The sequence below is a fragment of the Oncorhynchus keta genome, unplaced genomic scaffold (genome assembly GCF_023373465.1).
Source record: "Oncorhynchus keta strain PuntledgeMale-10-30-2019 unplaced genomic scaffold, Oket_V2 Un_scaffold_3947_pilon_pilon, whole genome shotgun sequence".
NCBI lineage: Eukaryota > Metazoa > Chordata > Actinopteri > Salmoniformes > Salmonidae > Oncorhynchus > Oncorhynchus keta.
The window spans coordinates 187,242-208,126 of NW_026290927.1; the positions used below are offsets into that span (position 1 = coordinate 187,242).

At 47.2% G+C, this 20,885-nt stretch overlaps 1 protein-coding gene and 1 long non-coding RNA gene across 2 annotated transcripts in view; one reads left to right on the plus strand and one right to left on the minus strand.

Moving 5' to 3' along the window:
- Positions 1-20,885, minus strand: part of LOC118378204 (attractin-like) — a 159,296-nt gene that overhangs the window by 130,902 nt on the left and 7,509 nt on the right. Inside the window, exons 2-3 of the mRNA XM_052516118.1 lie at positions 16,507-16,709; positions 9,112-9,280 (exon numbers count right to left, since the gene is read on the minus strand). Coding sequence (XP_052372078.1) covers positions 9,112-9,280; positions 16,507-16,709 — 372 coding nt within the window. The remainder of the gene's footprint in view (positions 1-9,111; positions 9,281-16,506; positions 16,710-20,885) is intronic.
- Positions 3,104-5,036, plus strand: LOC127928764 (uncharacterized). Its single transcript, XR_008132097.1, has 3 exons — positions 3,104-3,409; positions 4,772-4,864; positions 5,020-5,036. It is a non-coding gene; the product is annotated as an uncharacterized LOC127928764 (long non-coding RNA).

Consider the following 20,885-nt stretch of genomic DNA (forward strand, 5'->3'; position numbering starts at 1 on the left):
CAGAGTTCCAATGTAGCAAATGTTTGCTAGCGGAGGACTACGTGAATGAGGTGTTTAGCAAACAAATCTCAATTCTGCACAAATTTATGGGGAGAAGGCTAAATGGAACTTTCTAGCTATCAACTCTTATGGCTGGACGCCGCTCGGCCTAATGGATGTTTCCGCGCCTTGTCATCTGTCCCTATCCGAATGGCCTCGGAACTTGCCTGCCAAGGAAGTCGTCTCCATCTGCTTATCTTCCTCAATCTTGTAATGAAGTAGACTGAGAACAAGAAGAAGATGGGACCAGGGCTGTCTGGAACGATGTCACAAGTCATGGAAACCGAAGGCAGCGGACGGGACTGCGAGAGGTTCGGATCAGATTGACATAAGGAATAGCTTCGATGCTCTGGTGCCTGATCTACCTGCACCTTCATCACTGCCTGTGTCTGTGACAGCTGTGCTGGCTGCTACTAAGCTGACTCCAGCAGTGGCTTTGTTGTTGAGTTTGCCTCCTTTCCCTCTCTCTGGATCTGATGGGGCACTGCATGCTGTGGGAGGCCTGGACCTGTCGGTGCCTGGACCTATCGGTGCCTGGCCCTATCGGTGCCTGGCCCTGTCGGTGCCTGGACCTGTCGGTGCCTGGACCTGTCGGTGCCTGGCCCTGTCGGTGCCTGGACCTGTCGGTGCCTGGACCTGTGTGAGGCCTGGACCTATCGGTGCCTGGACCTATCGGTGCCTGGACCTATCGGTGCCTGGCCCTGTCGGTGCCTGGCCCTGTCGGTGCCTGGACCTGTCGGTGCCTGGCCCTGTCGGTGCCTGGCCCTGTCGGTGCCTGGCCCTATCGGTGCCTGGCCCTATCGGTGCCTGGCCCTATCGGTGCCTGGACCTATCGGTGCCTGGACCTATCGGTGCCTGGACCTATCGGTGCCTGGACCTGTCGGTGCCTGGACCCGTCGGTGCCTGGACCCGTCGGTGCCTGGACCCGTCGGTGCCTGGACCCGTCGGTGCCTGGACCCGTCGGTGCCTGGACCCGTCGGTGCCTGGCCCTGTCGGTGCCTGGACCCGTCGGTGCCTGGACCTGTCGGTGCCTGGACCTGTCGGTGCCTGGCCCTGTCGGTGCCTGGCCCTGTCGGTGCCTGGCCCTGTCGGTGCCTGGACCTGTCGGTGCCTGGCCCTGTCGGTGCCTGGCCCTATCGGTGCCTGGCCCTATCGGTGCCTGGCCCTATCGGTGCCTGGACCTATCGGTGCCTGGACCTGTCGGTGCCTGGCCCTGTCGGTGCCTGGACCTGTCGGTGCCTGGCCCTGTCGGTGCCTGGCCCTGTCGGTGCCTGGCCCTGTCGGTGCCTGGCCCTGTCGGTGCCTGGCCCTATCGGTGCCTGGACCTGTCGGTGCCTGGCCCTATCGGTGCCTGGACCTGTCGGTGCCTGGCCCTGTCGGTGCCTGGACCTGTCGGTGCCTGGACCTATCGGTGCCTGGACCTATCGGTGCCTGGACCTATCGGTGCCTGGACCTGTCGGTGCCTGGACCTATCGGTGCCTGGACCTATCGCCGGCAGCAGCAGGCATACACTATCCTGCTTCTCGTGGACCCGTGAAAGATTCAACGAATTGTGTGAGGGGTAGGAATTATAGGGATTATCCAGCGATATAGGATGGACGTGTTTTTAGTCCGTCCAATTGATTATCCAGCGATATAGGATGGACGTGTTTTTAGTCCAATTGATTATCCAGTGATATAGGATGGGCGTGTTTTTAGTCCGTCCAATTGATTATCCGGCGATATAGGATGGACGTGTTTTTAGTCCAATTGATTATCCAGCGATATAGGATGGACGTGTTTTTAGTCCAATTGATTATCCAGTGATATAGGATGGACGTGTTTTTAGTCCAATTGATTATCCAGCGATATAGGATGGACGTGTTTTTAGTCCGTCCAATTGATTATCCAGCGATATAGGATGGACGTGTTTTTAGTCCAATTGATTATCCAGCGATATAGGATGGACGTGTTTTTAGTCCAATTGATTATCCAGCGATATAGGATGGACGTGTTTTTAGTCCAATTGATTATCCAGCGATATAGGATGGACGTGTTTTTAGTCCAATTGATTATCCAGCGATATAGGATGGACGTGTTTTTAGTCCGTCCAATTGATTATCCAGCGATATAGGATGGACGTGTTTTTAGTCCGTCCAATTGATTATCCAGCGATATAGGATGGACGTGTTTTTAGTCCGTCCAATTGATTATGCAGCGATATAGGATGGCTCATCGCTTGACCAGATCTCCTTCCTTCTTCTCAGTCTCTTTCTCCTGCGAATGATGGGGATGAGGGCCTGTTCAGCTGTCTGAAATAAATCCCTCTCGTCCGACTCATTAATAAAAAATGATTTGTCCAATTCAAGGTGAGTAATCACTGTGCAGAAGCTCTTTTCGGTCATTAGAGACGGTAGCAGCAACATGATGTACAAAATAAAAAACAGCACGGCTTGGTTAAGAACCACATAAAACGGCTCATCTCTGGCGCCATTTGTTTGATAATCTGTGAAATCAACATGGAGGTATAATTTCTGGGTGATTTCAATATTAGCTTTCATCAAGCTGCACACTCAAGACCTCAAGACAAAAAACTTGGTTCAGGTTACCAGTCAACCTACCAGGGTAGTTACAAACAGCACAGGAATGAAATCATCAACATGTATTGATCACATCTTTACTAATGCTGCAGACATCTGCTCTAAAGCAGTATCCAAATCCATAGGATGTAGTGATCACAATATAGTAGCCATATCTAGGAAAACCACAGTTCCAAAGGCTGGGCCTAATATAGTGTATAAGAGGACAGGCTGGGCCTAATATAGTGTATGAGGACAGGCTGGGCCTAATATAGTGTATAAGAGGTCAGGCTGGGCCTAATATAGTGTATAAGAGGACAGGCTGGGCCTAATATAGTGTATAAGAGGACAGGCTGGGCCTAATATAGTGTATAAGAGGTCAGGCTGGGCCTAATATAGTGTATAAGAGGTCAGGCTGGGCCTAATATAGTGTATAAGAGGACAGGCTGGGCCTAATATAGTGTATAAGAGGTCAGGCTGGACCTAATATAGTGTATAAGAGGTCAGGCTGGGCCTAATATAGTGTATAAGAGGTCAGGCTGGGCCTAATATAGTGTATAAGAGGACAGGCTGGGCCTAATATAGTGTATAAGAGGACAGGCTGGGCCTAATATAGTGTATAAGAGGTCAGGCTGGGCCTAATATAGTGTATAAGAGGACAGGCTGGGCCTAATATAGTGTATAAGAGGACAGGCTGGGCCTAATATAGTGTATAAGAGGTCAGGCTGGGCCTAATATAGTGTATAAGAGGACAGGCTGGGCCTAATATAGTGTATAAGAGGACAGGCTGGGCCTAATATAGTGTATAAGAGGTCAGGCAGGGCCTAATATAGTGTATAAGAGGACAGGCTGGGCCTAATATAGTGTATAAGAGGTCAGGCTGGGCCTAATATAGTGTATAAGAGGTCAGGCTGGGCCTAATATAGTGTATAAGAGGTCAGGCTGGGCCTAATATAGTGTATAAGAGGTCAGGCTGGGCCTAATATAGTGTATAAGAGGTCAGGCTGGGCCTAATATAGTGTATAAGAGGTCAGGCTGGGCCTAATATAGTGTATAAGAGGTCAGGCTGGACCTAATATAGTGTATAAGAGGTCAGGCTGGGCCTAATATAGTGTATAAGAGGTCAGGCTGGGCCTAATATAGTGTATAAGAGGACAGGCTGGGCCTAATATAGTGTATAAGAGGACAGGCTGGGCCTAATATAGTGTATAAGAGGTCAGGCTGGGCCTAATATAGTGTATAAGAGGACAGGCTGGGCCTAATATAGTGTATAAGAGGACAGGCTGGGCCTAATATAGTGTATAAGAGGTCAGGCTGGGCCTAATATAGTGTATAAGAGGTCAGGCAGGGCCTAATATAGTGTATAAGAGGACAGGCTGGGCCTAATATAGTGTATAAGAGGTCAGGCTGGACCTAATATAGTGTATAAGAGGTCAGGCTGGGCCTAATATAGTGTATAAGAGGTCAGGCTGGACCTAATATAGTGTATAAGAGGTCAGGCTGGGCCTAATATAGTGTATAAGAGGTCAGGCTGGGCCTAATATAGTGTATAAGAGGTCAGGCTGGGCCTAATATAGTGTATAAGAGGTCAGGCGGGGCCTAATATAGTGTATAAGAGGACAGGCTGGGCCTAATATAGTGTATAAGAGGACAGGCTGGGCCTAATATAGTGTATGAGGTCAGGCTGGGCCTAATATAGTGTATAAGAGGTCAGGCAGGGCCTAATATAGTGTATAAGAGGACAGGCTGGGCCTAATATAGTGTATAAGAGGTCAGGCTGGACCTAATATAGTGTATAAGAGGTCAGGCTGGGCCTAATATAGTGTATAAGAGGTCAGGCTGGACCTAATATAGTGTATAAGAGGTCAGGCTGGGCCTAATATAGTGTATAAGAGGTCAGGCTGGGCCTAATATAGTGTATAAGAGGTCAGGCTGGGCCTAATATAGTGTATAAGAGGTCAGGCTGGGCCTAATATAGTGTATAAGAGGTCAGGCTGGGCCTAATATCGTGTATAAGAGGTCAGGCTGGGCCTAATATAGTGTATAAGAGGTCAGGCTGGACCTAATATAGTGTATAAGAGGTCAGGCTGGGCCTAATATAGTGTATAAGAGGTCAGGCTGGGCCTAATATAGTGTATAAGAGGTCAGGCTGGGCCTAAGATAGTGTATAAGAGGACAGGCTGGGCCTAATATAGTGTATAAGAGGACAGGCTGGGCCTAATATAGTGTATAAGAGGACAGGCTGGGCCTAATATAGTGTATAAGAGGTCAGGCTGGGCCTAATATAGTCTATAAGAGGACAGGCTGGGCCTAATATAGTGTATAAGAGGTCAGGCTGGGCCTAATATAGTGTATAAGAGGTCAGGCTGGGCCTAATATAGTGTATAAGAGGTCAGGCTGGGCCTAATATAGTGTATAAGAGGACAGGCTGGGCCTAATATAGTGTATAAGAAGTCGCACAATAAGTTTTGTAGCGATTCGTATGTTGATGATGTAAAGAATATTTGCTGGTCTGTGGTGTGTAATGAGGAGCAACCAGACGCTGCTGGTCTGTGGTGTGTAATGAGGAGCAACCAGACGCTGCTGGTCTGTGGTGTGTAATGAGGAGCAACCAGACGCTGCTGGTCTGTGGTGTGTAATGAGGAGCAACCAGACGCTGCTGGTCTGTGGTGGGTAATGAGGAGCAACCAGACGCTGCTGGTCTGTGGTGTGTAATGAGGAGCAACCAGACGCTGCTGGTCTGTGGTGTGTAATGAGGAGCAACCAGACGCTGCTGGTCTGTGGTGTGTAATGAGGAGCAACCAGACGCTGCTGGTCTGTGGTGTGTAATGAAGAGCAACCAGACGCTGCAATTGCTTATTCCAGTTACTAATAACTAATCACCCTTTAAGAAAATTACTGAAGACTTAAATCCCCTTAGATTGATGAGGGTAGAGGCAAAAGGTAAGGCAAATAAGTCTGGCAGCAACAAACGCTGACACATCCAAGCAGCCACGCCAGGTATCTTGGACCAAATTATGAAAAGATAAGAATTGTACTTTTGACCACCGTAAAGTCAGTGTGGAAGAGGTTCATTTTGTTGTTGCTGTCTATCAACAATGACAAGCCACTGGGGTCTGACAACTTGGATGGAAAATTACTGAGGATAATAGCGGACGATATTGCCACTCATATTTGCCACATCTTCAAATTAAGGCTAGTAGAGAGTGTGTGGCCCTCAGGCCTGGAGGGAAGCGAAAGTCATTCCTCTACCTAAGAATAGTAAAGCCCCCTTTACTGGCTCAAATAGCCGACCAACCAGCCTGTTACCAACACGTAGTAGACTTCTGGAAAAAACTGTATTTGGCCAGATACAATGCTATTTACAGATAGACCAGATACAATGCTATTTACAGATAGACCAGATACAATGCTATTTACAGATAGACCAGATACAATGCTATTTACAGATAGACCAGATACAATGCTATTTACAGATAGACCAGATACAATGCTATTTACAGATAGACCAGATACAATGCTATTTACAGATAGACCAGATACAATGCTATTTACAGATAGACCAGATACAATGCTATTTCACAGTAAACAAATTGACGACAGACTTTCAGCACGCTTATAGGGAAGGACATTCAAGCACAACACTTACACAGATGACTGGCTGGGAGAAATTGATGATAAAATGATTGTTGCGATTGTTTTGTTAGACTTCAGTGCGGCTTTTGACATTATCAATCACACTCTGTTACTGGAAAAACGTATGAGTTATGCCTTTACACCCCCTGCTGTACTGTGGATTGAGAGTTACCTGTCTAACAGAACACAAGAGGGTGTTCTTTAATGGAAGCCTCTCAAACAGAATCCAGGTAGAATCAGGAATTCCCCAGGGCAGCTGTCTAGGCCCCTTACTCTCAAACAGAATCCAGGTAGAATCAGGAATTCCCCAGGGCAGCTGTCTAGGCCCCTTACTCTTTTCAATCTTATTAATTAAACATTTCAAAAACTAAAAGCACTGTATTTGGGACAAATCATTCACTAAACCCTAAACCCTAAACCTCAACCAAATCATTCACTAAACCCTAAACCTCAACCAAATCGTTCACTAAACCCTAAACCTCAACCAAATCGTTCACTAAACCCTAAACCTCAACCAAATCATGTAATGAATAATGTTTGAAATTGTACAAGTTGAGGTGACTAAACTGCTTGGAGTAACCCTGGATTGTAAACCGTCATGGTCAAAACATATTGATACAACAGTAGCTGAGACGGGGAAAAGTCTGTCCATAATAAAGCGCTACGCTGCCTTCGAACTATCAACAAGGCAGCGACTCTAGTTGTCGCATCTGTTCAGTTGTGTGGTCAGGTGCCGCAAAACGGTACTTAGGAAAATTGCAATTGGCTCATAACAGGGCTGCACGGCTGGCCCTTGGATAGACACAGAGAGCTAGCATTAATATGTCAATCTCTCCTGGCTCAAAGTGGAGGAGAAATTGACTTCAACACTACTTGTATTTGTGAGAGGTATTGACATGTTGAATGTACCGAGCTGTCTGTTGAGCACACAGCTCAGACACCCATGCATACCCCACAAGACAGGCCACCAGAGGTCTCTTCACAGTACCCAAGTCCAGAATAGACTTCGGCACATGCATACACATGGATTTTGTGTCATAGATATGTGGTAGTAGAGTGGGGACCTGAGGACAAACACTTAATGCGTTGTGAAGTCTGTAATTCATGTATTGTAATGTTTTTACAATTGTATAACTGCCTTGACCTGTTGATCCTACCCTCTACTTTTTCGAACATTCTGTTAAAAATCACGCAACATTTCAGCGCCCTGCTACTCATGCCAGGAATATAGTATATGCATATGATTAGTATGTGTGGATAGAAAACACTCAGACATTTCTAAAACTGGTTAAATCACGGCTGTGACTATAACAGAACGTGCGTTTCATCGAAAAGCGCAGGAAAGTCTGATCACTGAAAACTGGAAAATATATCAATGCGCCACTTGAATGTATTGTTGAATAGAAACCATATTACCTGGAGCCGAGGTTGCAATACCTACAGCTTCCACACGATGTCAACAGTCTTGTCATTTGTCTAGGATTTGTTTCTTGGTCAAACGGACAAGAGACAGCCCATTTCTTTTTGGTTGAGATTTACCCGGACATTATTTCAAGACGTACAGCTATAGAATATACATCGCCTCGTGATCAGTTTGATCGATTATTAACATTTACTAATACCTAAAGTTGCATTACAAAAGTATTTCAAAGTGTTTTGTGAAAGTTTATCGTCAACTTTTTTAATTTTAAAAAATGACGTTGCGTTATAAAACGCTGTTTTTTTCCTTGATCACACAGTCTTCATAGATCGATCTCTAGGCTATATATGGACCGATTTAATCGAAAAAAAGACCCAATAGTGATGTTTATGGGACATCTAGGAGTGCCAACAAAGAAGATGGTCAAAGGTAATGATGGTGAAAGGTAATGAATGTTTTATATTTTATTTCTGCATTTTGTGTAGCGCCGACTGCTAATTATTTTGTTTTGGCTGGATTCACAACGAGTGTAGCTTTAATTCAGTACCCTGCATGTGTATTTTAATGAACGTTTGAGTTTTAACGAGTGCTATTAGCATTTAGCGTAGCACATTTGCATTTCCAGATGTCTAGATGGGACGCCTGCGTGTCGGGTGGAGGTAAGAGGTTAATGTTGCTGTACCCCAGTAAGAGTAACTGCTGCCTTGGCAGGAACTAATGGGGATCCATAATAAACCCCAGGAAGAGTAGCTGCTGCCTTGGATAGGAACTAATGGGGATCCATAATAAACCCCAGGAAGAGTAGCTGCTGCCTTGGCAGGAGCTAATGGGGATCCATAATAAACCCCAGGAAGAGTAGCTGCTGTCTTGGCAGGAACCAATGGGGATCCATAATAAACCCCAGGAAGAGTAGCTGCTGCCTTGGCAGGAACTAATGGGGATCCATAATAAACCCCAGGAAGTGTAGCTGCTGCCTTGGCAGGAACTAATGAGGATCCATAATAAACCCCAGGAAGAGTAGCTGCTGCCTTGGATAGGAACTAATGGGGATCCATAATAAACCCCAGGAAGAGTAGCTGCTGCCTTGGCAGGAACTAATGGGGATCCATAATGAACCCCAGGAAGAGTAGCTGCTGCCTTGGCAGGAACTAATGGGGATCCATAATAAACCCCAGGAAGAGTAGCTGCTGCCTTGGCAGGAACTAATGGGGATCCATAATAAACCCCAGGAAGAGTAGCTGCTGCCTTGGCAGGAACTAATGAGGATCCATAATAAACCCCAGGAAGAGTAGCTGCTGCCTTGGATAGGAACTAATGGGGATCCATAATGAACCCCAGGAAGAGTAGCTGCTGCCTTGGCAGGAACTAATGGGGATCCATAATAAACCCCAGGAAGAGTAGCTGCTGCCTTGGCAGGAACTAATGGGGATCCATAATAAATACAAATAGAGTACTTACGCTGTAATCATCTGGTAGTCTGAGGAGTTGAAGACGTAACCCCCGACAACCCACATGATCCCCTGGTCCACTACAGCCTTGTGGGAAGCCCTGGCCAGACCTGGCTCGGGGTACTCCTCCCGCTGCCAGAACGAGGAGTTGGCTGGGACGGACAGAGAGCAGTCTGGACCTGATGGGGAAGATGAATGAGTGACGTATTAGGTCTCCACGACTACGCCTTTATATGCAGACTATCACTCACCATACATTATATTTAAAAAATAAACATACAGTTGAAGTTGGAAGTTTACATATACTTAGGTTGTAGTCATTAAAACGAGTTTTTCAACCACTCCACACATTTCTTGTCAACAAACTATAAAGTTTTGGCAAGTCGGTCAGGACTTTGTTCATGACAAGTCATTTTTCCAATAATTGTTTACAGAGCTATTTCAGATGATTTCACTTTTCTTATTTCATAATTCACTGTATCACAATTCCAGTGGGTCAGAAGTTTTACACTAAGTTGACTGTGCCTTTAAACAGCTTGGAAAATTCCGGAAAATGAGGTCATGGCTTTAGAAGCTTCTGATAGGCTAATTAACGTCATTTGAGTCAATTGGAGGTGTACCTGTGGATGTATTTCAAGGCCTACCTTCAGACTCAGTGCCTCTCTGCTTGACATCATGGGAAATTCAATAGAAATCAGCCAAGACTTCAGAAAAAAAGTGTTGACTTCCACAAGTCTGGTTCATCCTTGGGAACAATTTCTAAACGCCTGAAGGTACCACGTTCATCTGTACAAACAATAGTACGCAAGTATAAACACCATGGGAGAGAATCAATCCCAGAACAGCAGCAACGGAGCTTGTGAAGATGCTGGAGAAAACGGGTACAAAAGTATCTATATCCACAGTAAAACAAGTCCTATATCAACATGACCTGAAAGGCCACTCAGCAAGGAAGAAGCCACTGCTCCAAAACCGGCATAAAAAGCCAGGCAATGGTTTGCAACTGCACATGGGGACAAAGATGGTACTTTTTGGAGAAATGTCCTCTGGTCTGATGAAACAGAAATGGAACTGTTTGGCCATAATGACCATCGTTGTGTTTGGAGGAAAAAGGGGGCGAAAAAGGGGGCTTGCAAGTCGAAGAACACCATCCCAACCGTGAAGCACGGGGGTGGTAGCATCATGTTGTGGGAGTGTTTTGCTGCAGGAGGGACTGGTGCACTTCACAAAATAGATGGCTTCGTAAGGAAGGAAAATTATGTGGACATATTGAAGCAGCATCTCAAGACAGTCAGGAAGTTAAAGCTTGGTCGCAAATGCGTCTTCCAAATGGACAATGACCCCAAGCACACTGGGAATGTGATGAATGAAATAAAAGCTGAAATAAATTTTAAAAAAGCTGAAATAAAATACATCATTATCTCTACTATTATTCTGACATTTCACATTCTTAAAATAAAGTGGTGATCCTAACTGACCTAAAACAGGGAATTTTTACTCGGATTAAATGTCAGGAATTGTGGAAAAACTCAGTTTAAATGTATTTGGCTAAGATGTATGTAAAGTTCCAACTTCAACTGTAAATATGTTGAAATGGAACCAAATTATTAATGAAACCAAAGTGCTGTATAAAATTAAGTCAAATAGCATAGGACACTTAAAATGTTCAAATCAAAATGCTATTGCACAGAAAACTGTGAACAGTCGGATGCACCATACACTAAAGCATTGATCATTGGGAACGAGATCAGAATGATCCATAAATTACATCATTGATTAGGTAGCCTACAAAAAACTAAACCAATCCATATGTTCAACTCAAAAGGCCTGATGAACATGACATTCATAACGCAGCCACATCCCGAGGCTCCGGTGCCGACACATAAACAAATTAACAGAAGGTTTAGTATTTTATTTAAAAGCTCTGAAGATGGTAAAATAGTCGTGATCATTTTAAGGAGAACAAAAAACTACTTAACCTATATTTGAACACCGCAGAAGCTTCGGCATCTTCCCATTTAAATAGTTCTATTGTTTGACTTCTTGAAGAGAACTAGGGCCCGTCACTCGCAGTCCACCTCTTCCAATGCATTGTGGGAAAGCCTCTAATTAAATGAAGAGCTGAGGGGAATATCATTCAAACCAAAATCTACAAATTCTAAAGTCTATTTGCGTATTCTGAGAATACGTAGTGAGGTTGTTTCCTGCTATTGATTTCAGCAGTGCATCCCCATATCTAATGACCAGCTGTTGTCAAAGCCTAAATGATTATGACATCAGGCATTTAAAGTACACTCGATTATTTGTAAATGTTGCATTCTATTAAACAGTATTTTCCGCATACTCAAACGGCCTATATTAAGGATGCAAGTATGGCTATTAGGACACGCCCACCATCTAAAAGCTCACCTTCATAATGAAATAAATGACATCCTGGGACTTCCCCCACCAGGCCGCCAGCTAGAATATAATGTCCCGTTGAACCCCATTTCACCTCTAAACGAGAGAATGGGTCCATTTGGAGCCTGACAGCATCAATAAGCCTACAGCTGATTATAACGTCTCTCCAGTATTCTGTTGTCCAGGCACCATGACAGTGTAATAAACAGTCTGTCTCCATGACAACACGCTGTCAGTGTCATTGCACCCTACTCCCTATAAATCAAATCAAACCTTATTTGTCACCTGTCCCGAATATAACAGGTGGAGAGCTCACCTCTTACTGACAAACCCTTAACCAACAATGCAGGTGAAGAAAGAGTTAAACATTTACTAAATCAATGAAAGAAAAAAGAAAATAGAAAGTAAGACAATAACAATAAAGAGGCTATATACAGGGGTTACAATGAGACACCGAGAGAAACCGAGCGAGACCGTATGAGAGAAACCGAGCGAGACCGTATGAGAGAAACAGAGAGAGACCGTATGAGAGAAACAGAGAGAGACCGTATGAGAGAAACAGAGAGAGACCGTATGAGAGAAACAGAGCGAGACCGTATGAGAGAAACAGAGCGAGACCGTATGAGAGAAACAGAGCGAGACCGTATGAGAGAAACAGAGCGAGACCGTATGAGAGAAACGGAGCGAGAGAAACAGAGCGAGACCGTATGAGAGAAACAGAGCGAGAGAAACAGAGCGAGACCGTATGAGAGAAACAGAGCGAGAGAAACAGAGCGAGACCGTATGAGAGAAACAGAGCGAGACCGTATGAGAGAAACAGAGCGAGACCGTATGAGAGAAACAGAGCGAGACCGTATGAGAGAAACAGAGCGAGACCGTATGAGAGAAACAGAGCGAGACCGTATGAGAGAAACAGAGCGAGACCGTATGAGAGAAACAGAGCGAGACCGTATGAGAGAAACAGAGTGAGAGAAACAGAGCGAGACCGTATGAGAGAAACAGAGAGAGACCGTATGAGAGAAACAGAGCGAGACCGTATGAGAGAAACAGAGCGAGACCGTATGAGAGAAACAGAGCGAGACCGTATGAGAGAAACAGAGCGAGACCGTATGAGAGAAACAGAGCGAGACCGTATGAGAGAAACAGAGCGAGACCGTATGAGAGAAACAGAGCGAGACCGTATGAGAGAAACAGAGCGAGACCGTATGAGAGAAACAGAGCGAGACCGTATGAGAGAAACAGAGCGAGACCGTATGAGAGAAACAGAGCGAGACCGTATGAGAGAAACGGAGCGAGACCGTATGAGAGAAACAGAGCGAGACCGTATGAGAGAAACAGAGCGAGACCGTATGAGAGAAACAGAGCGAGACCGTATGAGAGAAACCGAGCGAGACCGTATGAGAGAAACAGAGCGAGACCGTATGAGAGAAACAGAGCGAGACCGTATGAGAGAAACAGAGCGAGACCGTATGAGAGAAACAGAGCGAGACCGTATGAGAGAAACAGAGCGAGACCGTATGAGAGAAACAGAGCGAGACCGTATGAGAGAAACAGAGCGAGAGAAACAGAGCGAGACCGTATGAGAGAAACAGAGAGAGACCGTATGAGAGAAACAGAGCGAGACCGTATGAGAGAAACAGAGCGAGACCGTATGAGAGAAACAGAGCGAGACCGTATGAGAGAAACAGAGCGAGACCGTATGAGAGAAACAGAGCGAGACCGTATGAGAGAAACAGAGCGAGACCGTATGAGAGAAACAGAGCGAGACCGTATGAGAGAAACAGAGCGAGACCGTATGAGAGAAACGGAGCGAGACCGTATGAGAGAAACGGAGCGAGACCGTATGAGAGAAACTGAGCGAGACCGTATGAGAGAAACAGAGCGAGAGAAACAGAGCGAGACCGTATGAGAGAAACATAGCGAGACCGTATGAGAGAAACAGAGCGAGACCGTATGAGAGAAACAGAGCAAGACCGTATGAGAGAAACAGAGCGAGACCGTATGAGAGAAACAGAGCGAGACCGTATGAGAGAAACAGAGCGAGACCGTATGAGAGAAACAGAGCGAGACCGTATGAGAGAAACAGAGCGAGACCGTATGAGAGAAACAGAGCGAGACCGTATGAGAGAAACAGAGCGAGACCGTATGAGAGAAACAGAGCGAGACCGTATGAGAGAAACAGAGCGAGAGAAACAGAGCGAGACCGTATGAGAGAAACAGAGAGAGACCGTATGAGAGAAACAGAGCGAGACCGTATGAGAGAAACAGAGCGAGACCGTATGAGAGAAACAGAGCGAGAGAAACATAGCGAGACCGTATGAGAGAAAGACAGAGCGAGACCGTATGAGAGAAACAGAGCGAGACCGTATGAGAGAAACAGAGCGAGACCGTATGAGACAAACAGAGCGAGAGAAACAGAGCGAGACCGTATGAGAGAAACAGAGCGAGAGAAACATAGAGAGACCGTATGAGAGAAACAGAGCGAGACCGTATGAGAGAAACAGAGCGAGACCGCATGAGAGAAACAGAGCGAGACCGTATGAGAGAAACAGAGCGAGAGAAACAGAGCGAGACCGTATGAGAGCAACTGAGCGAGACCGTATGAGAGAAACAGAGCGAGACCGTATGAGAGAAACAGAGCGAGACCGTATGAGAGAAACAGAGCGAGACCGTATGAGAGAAACAGAGCGAGACCGTATGAGAGAAACAGAGCGAGACCGTATGAGAGAAACATAGCGAGACCGTATGAGAGAAACAGAGCGAGACCGTATGAGAGAAACATAGCGAGACCGTATGAGAGAAACAGAGCGAGAGAAACAGAGTGAGAGAAAGAGTGAAAAACCGAGTGAGAGAAACCGAGTGAGACAGAGTGAGAGACCGTATGAGAGAAACAGAGCGAGAGAAACCCAGCGAGAGAAACAGAGCGAGAGAAACAGAGCGAGAGAAATAATTATAAAACAGAGTGAGAGACCGTATGAGAGAAACAGAGCGAGAGAAACCCAGCGAGAGAAACAGAGCGAGAGAAACCCAGCGAGAGAAACAGAGCGAGAGAAACAGAGCGAGAGAAACCCAGCGAGAGAAATAATTATAAAACAGAGTGAGAGAAAGAGAGAAAAACAGGGTTGGTCCTGGTCGGTCCCTGGATGGGAGACCAGATGCTGCTGGAAGTGGTGTTGGAGGGCCAGTAGGAGGCACTCTTTCCTCTGGTCTAAAAAAATATCCCAATGCACCAGGGCAGTGATTGTGTAAGGACACTGCCCTGTGTAGGGTGCAGTCTTTCAGATGGGACATTATACAGGTGTCCTGACTCTCTGAGGTCATTAAAGATCCCATGGCACTTATCGTAAGATTAGGGGTGTTAACCCCGGTGTCCTGACTAAATTCCCAATCTGTCCCTCAAAACATCACGGTCACCTAATAATCCCCCGTTTACAATTGGTTCATTCATCACCCTCCTCTCCCCTGTAACTATTCCCCAGGTCAATGAGAATGTGTTCTCAGTCAACTTAACTGGTAAAATAACTGAAAAATAAATGTATTTCAGCAGAATTGGGTGAATTTTGACCCATTCCTCCTGACAGAGTCAGGTTTGTAGGCATCCTTGCTCACACAAACTTTTTCAGTTCTGCCCAGAAATTTTCTATAGGATTGAGGTCAGGGCTTTGTGATGGCCACTCAAATACCTTGACTTTGTTGTCCTTAAGCCATTTTGCACAACTTCTGAAGTTTGCTTTGGGTCATTGTCCATTTGGAAGGCCCATTTGCCACCAAGCTTTAACTTCCTGACTGATGTCTTGAGATGTTGCTTCAATATGTCCACCTAATTTTCCTTCCTCATGAAGCCATCTATTTTGTGAAGTGCACCAATTCATCCTACAGCAAAGCACCCCCACAACATGATGCTGCCACCCCCATGCTTCACGGTTGGGATGATGTTCTTCGACTTGCAGGCCGCCCCCCTTTTCCTCCAAACACAACGATGGTCATTATGGCCAAACAGTTCCATTTTTGTTTCATCAGACCAGAGGACATTTCTCTAAAAAGCACCATCTTTGTCTCCATGTGCAAATCGTAGTCTGGCTTTTTATTGGGGTTTTGGAGCAGTGGCTTCTTCCTTGCTGAGCGGACTTTCAGGTCATGTTGATATAGGACTTGTTTTACTGTGGATATAGATACTTTTGTACCTGTTTCCCCCAGCATCTTCACAAGGTCCGTTGCTGTTGTTCTGGGATTGATTTGCACTTTTCGCACCAACGTACGTTCATCTCTAGGAGACAGAACGCATCTCCTTCCTGAGCGGTATGACGGCTGCGTGGTCCCATGGTGTTTATACTTGCGTACTATTGTTTGTACAGATGAACGTGGTACCTTCAGGCATTTGGAAATTGCTCCCAAGGATGAACCAGACTTGTGGAGGTCTACAATTATTTTTCTGAGGTCTTGGTTGATTTCTTTTTGCTTGACATCATGGGAAAATCAAGAGGTACTGAGTTTGAAGGTAGGCCTTGAAATACATCCACAGGTACACCTCCTATTGACTCAAATGATGTCAATTAGCCTATCAGAAGCTTCTAAAGCCATGACATAATTTTCTGGAATTTTCCAAGCTGTTTAATGGCACAGTCAACTTACTGCATGTAAACTTCTGACCCACTGGAATTGTGATACAGTGAATTATAAGTGAAATAATCTGTCTGTAAGCAATTGTTGGGAAAATTACTTGTGTCGTTGCACAAAGTAGATGTCCTAACCGACTTGACAAAACTATAGTGTGTTAACAAGAAATTTGTCGAGTTTTAATGACTACAACCTAAGTGTATGTAAACTTCCTACTTCAACTGTACGTATTAGGTCATAGACAATGTGATGAGTCTCTTATGCGTAGAACACAATCAGAGGTCAATAACATTAGTGGCTGAGTGTAAGAGTGCTGATCGATAAGCATACATACTCCGAAATTATTACTGAATACTGGCCTTTTAGTTAGATAAGAGACTGTGCCCACCTTGCCACCCAGGCTGGCATCGACATGTCTTTGTGTCCTGAAGGCAGTGTCCCCTGTCAGGCCAACCACAGTCTGACAGGCAGTAAGGGATATCACAGGCCTCGCCCTTCCAATTGGATTCACAGTCACAATATACAGCACCTGTTGAGTTCCCAACGCGACACTCCCCTCGGCCAGAACAGTTGTTGGGACACGTGTTCACACTGAGGGGCGGGAGGAAGAGAGAGGTGACAGGGGAGGAAGAGAGAGGTGAAAGGGGAAGAAGAGAGAGGTGAAAGGGGAAGAAGAGAGAGGTGAGAGGGGAGGAAGAGAGAGGTGACAGGGGAGGAAGAGAGAGGTGAGAGGGGAGGAAGAGAGAGGTGAGAGGGGAGGAAGAGAGAGGTGAGAGGGGAGGAAGAGAGAGGTGAGAGGGGAGGAAGAGAGAGGTGACAGGGGAGGAAGAGAGAGGTGACAGGGGAGGAAGAGAGAGGTGACAGGGGAGGAAGAGAGAGGTGACAGGGGGAGGGGAGGAAGAGAGAGGTGAGAAAGAGAGAGAGAGAGAGACATAAGACAGGAAGAAATTGATGAGATTAGAAGGTATTTAAATATACTGATTAATTGTTCAATCAAGTGTCATGATGTATGCTAATGAGGAGACAAGGGGTTCATAACATAAAAGTCTGGAGAAGGAAGAAATGAGCATTACACAGTCTGCTTCTATTTCATGTTATTCTGGCTGCAGCAGTCGACAGGTTTGGTGAGACACTACAGAGAGAGAGACACTGGGGCACGTTGAGACACTACAGAGAGAGAGAGACACTGGGGCACGTTGAGACACTACAGAGGGAGACACTGGGGCACGTTGAGACACTACAGAGAGAGAGACACTGGGGCACGTTGAGACACTACAGAGAGAGAGACACTGGGGCACGTTGAGACACTACAGAGAGAGACACTGGGGCACGTTGAGACACTACAGAGAGAGAGACACTGGGGCACGTTGAGACACTACAGAGAGAGAGACACTGGGGCACGTTGAGACACTACAGAGAGAGACACTGGGGCACGTTGAGACACTACAGAGAGAGAGACACTGGGGCACGTTGAGACACTACAGAGAGAGAGACACTGGGGCACGTTGAGACACTACAGAGAGAGAGACACTGGGGCACGTTGAGACACTACAGAGAGAGAGACACTGGGGCACGTTGAGACACTACAGAGAGAGAGACACTGGGGCACGTTGAGACACTACAGAGAGAGAGACACTGGGGCACGTTGAGACACTACAGAGAGAGACACTGGGGCACGTTGAGACACTACAGAGAGAGAGACACTGGGGCACGTTGAGACACTACAGAGAGAGACACTGGGGCACGTTGAGACACTACAGAGAGAGACACTGGGGCACGTTGAGACACTACAGAGAGAGAGACACTGGGGCACGTTGAGACACTACAGAGAGAGAGACACTGGGGCACGTTGAGACACTACAGAGAGAGAGACACTGGGGCACGTTGAGACACTACAGAGAGAGAGACACTGGGGCACGTTGAGACACTACAGAGAGAGACACTGGGGCACGTTGAGACACTACAGAGAGACACTGGGGCACGTTGAGACACTACAGAGAGAGAGACACTGGGGCACGTTGAGACACTACAGAGAGAGAGACACTGGGGCACGTTGAGACACTACAGAGAGAGAGACACTGGGGCACGTTGAGACACTACAGAGAGAGAGACACTGGGGCACGTTGAGACACTACAGAGAGAGAGACACTGGGGCACGTTGAGACACTACAGAGAGAGACACTGGGGCACGTTGAGACACTACAGAGAGAGACACTGGGGCACGTTGAGACACTACAGAGAGAGACACTGGGGCACGTTGAGACACTACAGAGAGAGAGACACTGGGGCACGTTGAGACACTACAGAGGAGACACTGGGGCACGTTGAGACACTACAGAGAGAGACACTGGGGCACGTTGAGACACTACAGAGGGAGACACTGGGGCACGTTGAGACACTACAGAGAGAGAGACACTGGGGCACGTTGAGACACTACAGAGGAGAGACACTGGGGCACGTTGAGACACTACAGAGAGAGAGACACTGGGGCACGTTGAGACACTACAGAGAGAGAGACACTGGGGCACGTTGAGACACTACAGAGAGAGAGACACTGGGGCACGTTGAGACACTAGAGAGACGAGACACTGGGGCACGTTGAGACACTACAGAGGAGAGACACTGGGGCACGTTGAGACACTACAGAGAGAGAGACACTGGGGCACGTTGAGACACTACAGAGAGAGAGACACTGGGGCACGTTGAGACACTACAGAGAGAGAGAGACACTGGGGCACGTTGAGACACTACAGAGAGAGACACTGGGGCACGTTGAGACACTACAGAGAGACACTGGGGCACGTTGAGATACACTACAGAGAGACACTGGGGCACGTTGAGACACTACAGAGAGACACTGGGGCACGTTGAGACACTACAGAGAGAGAGACACTGCGGCACGTTGAGACACTACAGAGAGACACTGGGGCACGTTGAGACACTACAGAGAGACACTGGGGCACGTTGAGACACTACAGAGAGAGAGAGACACTGGGGCACGTTGAGACACTACAGAGAGAGAGACACTGGGGCACGTTGAGACACTACAGAGAGACACTGGGGCACATTGAGACACTACAGAGAGAGAGACACTGGGGCACGTTGAGACACTACAGAGAGAGACACTGGGGCACGTTGAGACACTACAGAGAGAGAGAGACACTGGGGCACGTTGAGACACTACAGAGAGAGACACTGGGGCACGTTGAGACACTACAGAGAGAGAGACACTGGGGCACGTTGAGACACTACAGAGAGAGAGAGACACTGGGGCACGTTGAGACACTACAGAGAGAGAGAGACACTGGGGCACGTTGAGACACTACAGAGAGACACTGGGGCACGTTGAGACACTACAGAGACAGACGTTGAGACACTGGGGCACGTTGAGACACTACAGAGAGAGAGAGACACTGGGGCACGTTGAGACACTACAGAGGGAGACACTGGGGCACGTTGAGACACTACAGAGAGAGACACTGGGGCACGTTGAGACACTACAGAGAGAGACACTGGGGCACGTTGAGACACTACAGAGAGACACTGGGGCACGTTGAGACACTACAGAGAGACACTGGGGCACGTTGAGACACTACAGAGAGACAGAGACACTGAGGGCACGTTGAGACACTACAGAGAGACACTGGGGCACGTTGAGACACTACAGAGAGACACTGGGGCACGTTGAGACACTACAGAGAGAGAGACACTGGACACTGGGGCACGTTGAGACACTACAGAGAGAGAGACACTGGGGCACGTTGAGACACTACAGAGAGAGAGACACTGGGGCACGTTGAGACACTACAGAGAGAGAGACACTGGGGCACGTTGAGACACTACAGAGAGACACTGGGGCACGTTGAGACACTACAGAGAGACACTGGGGCACGTTGAGACACTACAGAGAGACACTGGGGCACGTTGAGACACTACAGAGAGACACTGGGGCACGTTGAGACACTACAGAGAGACACTGGGGCACGTTGAGACACTACAGAGAGAGACACTGGGGCACGTTGAGACACTACAGAGAGACACTGGGGCACGTTGAGACACTACAGAGAGACACTGGGGCACGTTGAGACACTACAGAGAGACACTGGGGCACGGAGGCACGTTGAGACACGTTGAGACACTACAGAGAGAGACACTGGGGCACGTTGAGACACTACAGAGAGAGAGACACTGGGGCACGTTGAGACACTACAGAGAGAGAGACACTGGGGCACGTTGAGACACTACAGAGAGAGAGACACTGGGGCACGTTGAGACACTACAGAGAGAGAGACACTGGGGCACGTTGAGACACTACAGAGAGAGAGACACTGGGGCACGTTGAGACACTACAGAGAGAGACACTGGGGCACGTTGAGACACTACAGAGAGAGAGACACTGGGGCACGTTGAGACACTACAGAGAGAGACACTGGGGCACGTTGAGACACTACAGAGAGAGACACTGGGGCACGTTGAGACACTACAGAGAGAGAGACACTGGGGCACGTTGAGACACTACAGAGAGAGACACTGGGGCACGTTGAGACACTACAGAGAGAGACACACTGGGGCACGTTGAGACACTACAGAGAGAGACACTGGGGCACGTTGAGACACTACAGAGAGAGAGACACTGGGGCACGTTGAGACACTACAGAGAGAGACACTGGGGCACGTTGAGACACTACAGAGAGACACTGGGGCACGTTGAGACACTACAGAGAGAGAGACACTGGGGCACGTTGAGACACTACAGAGAGACACTGG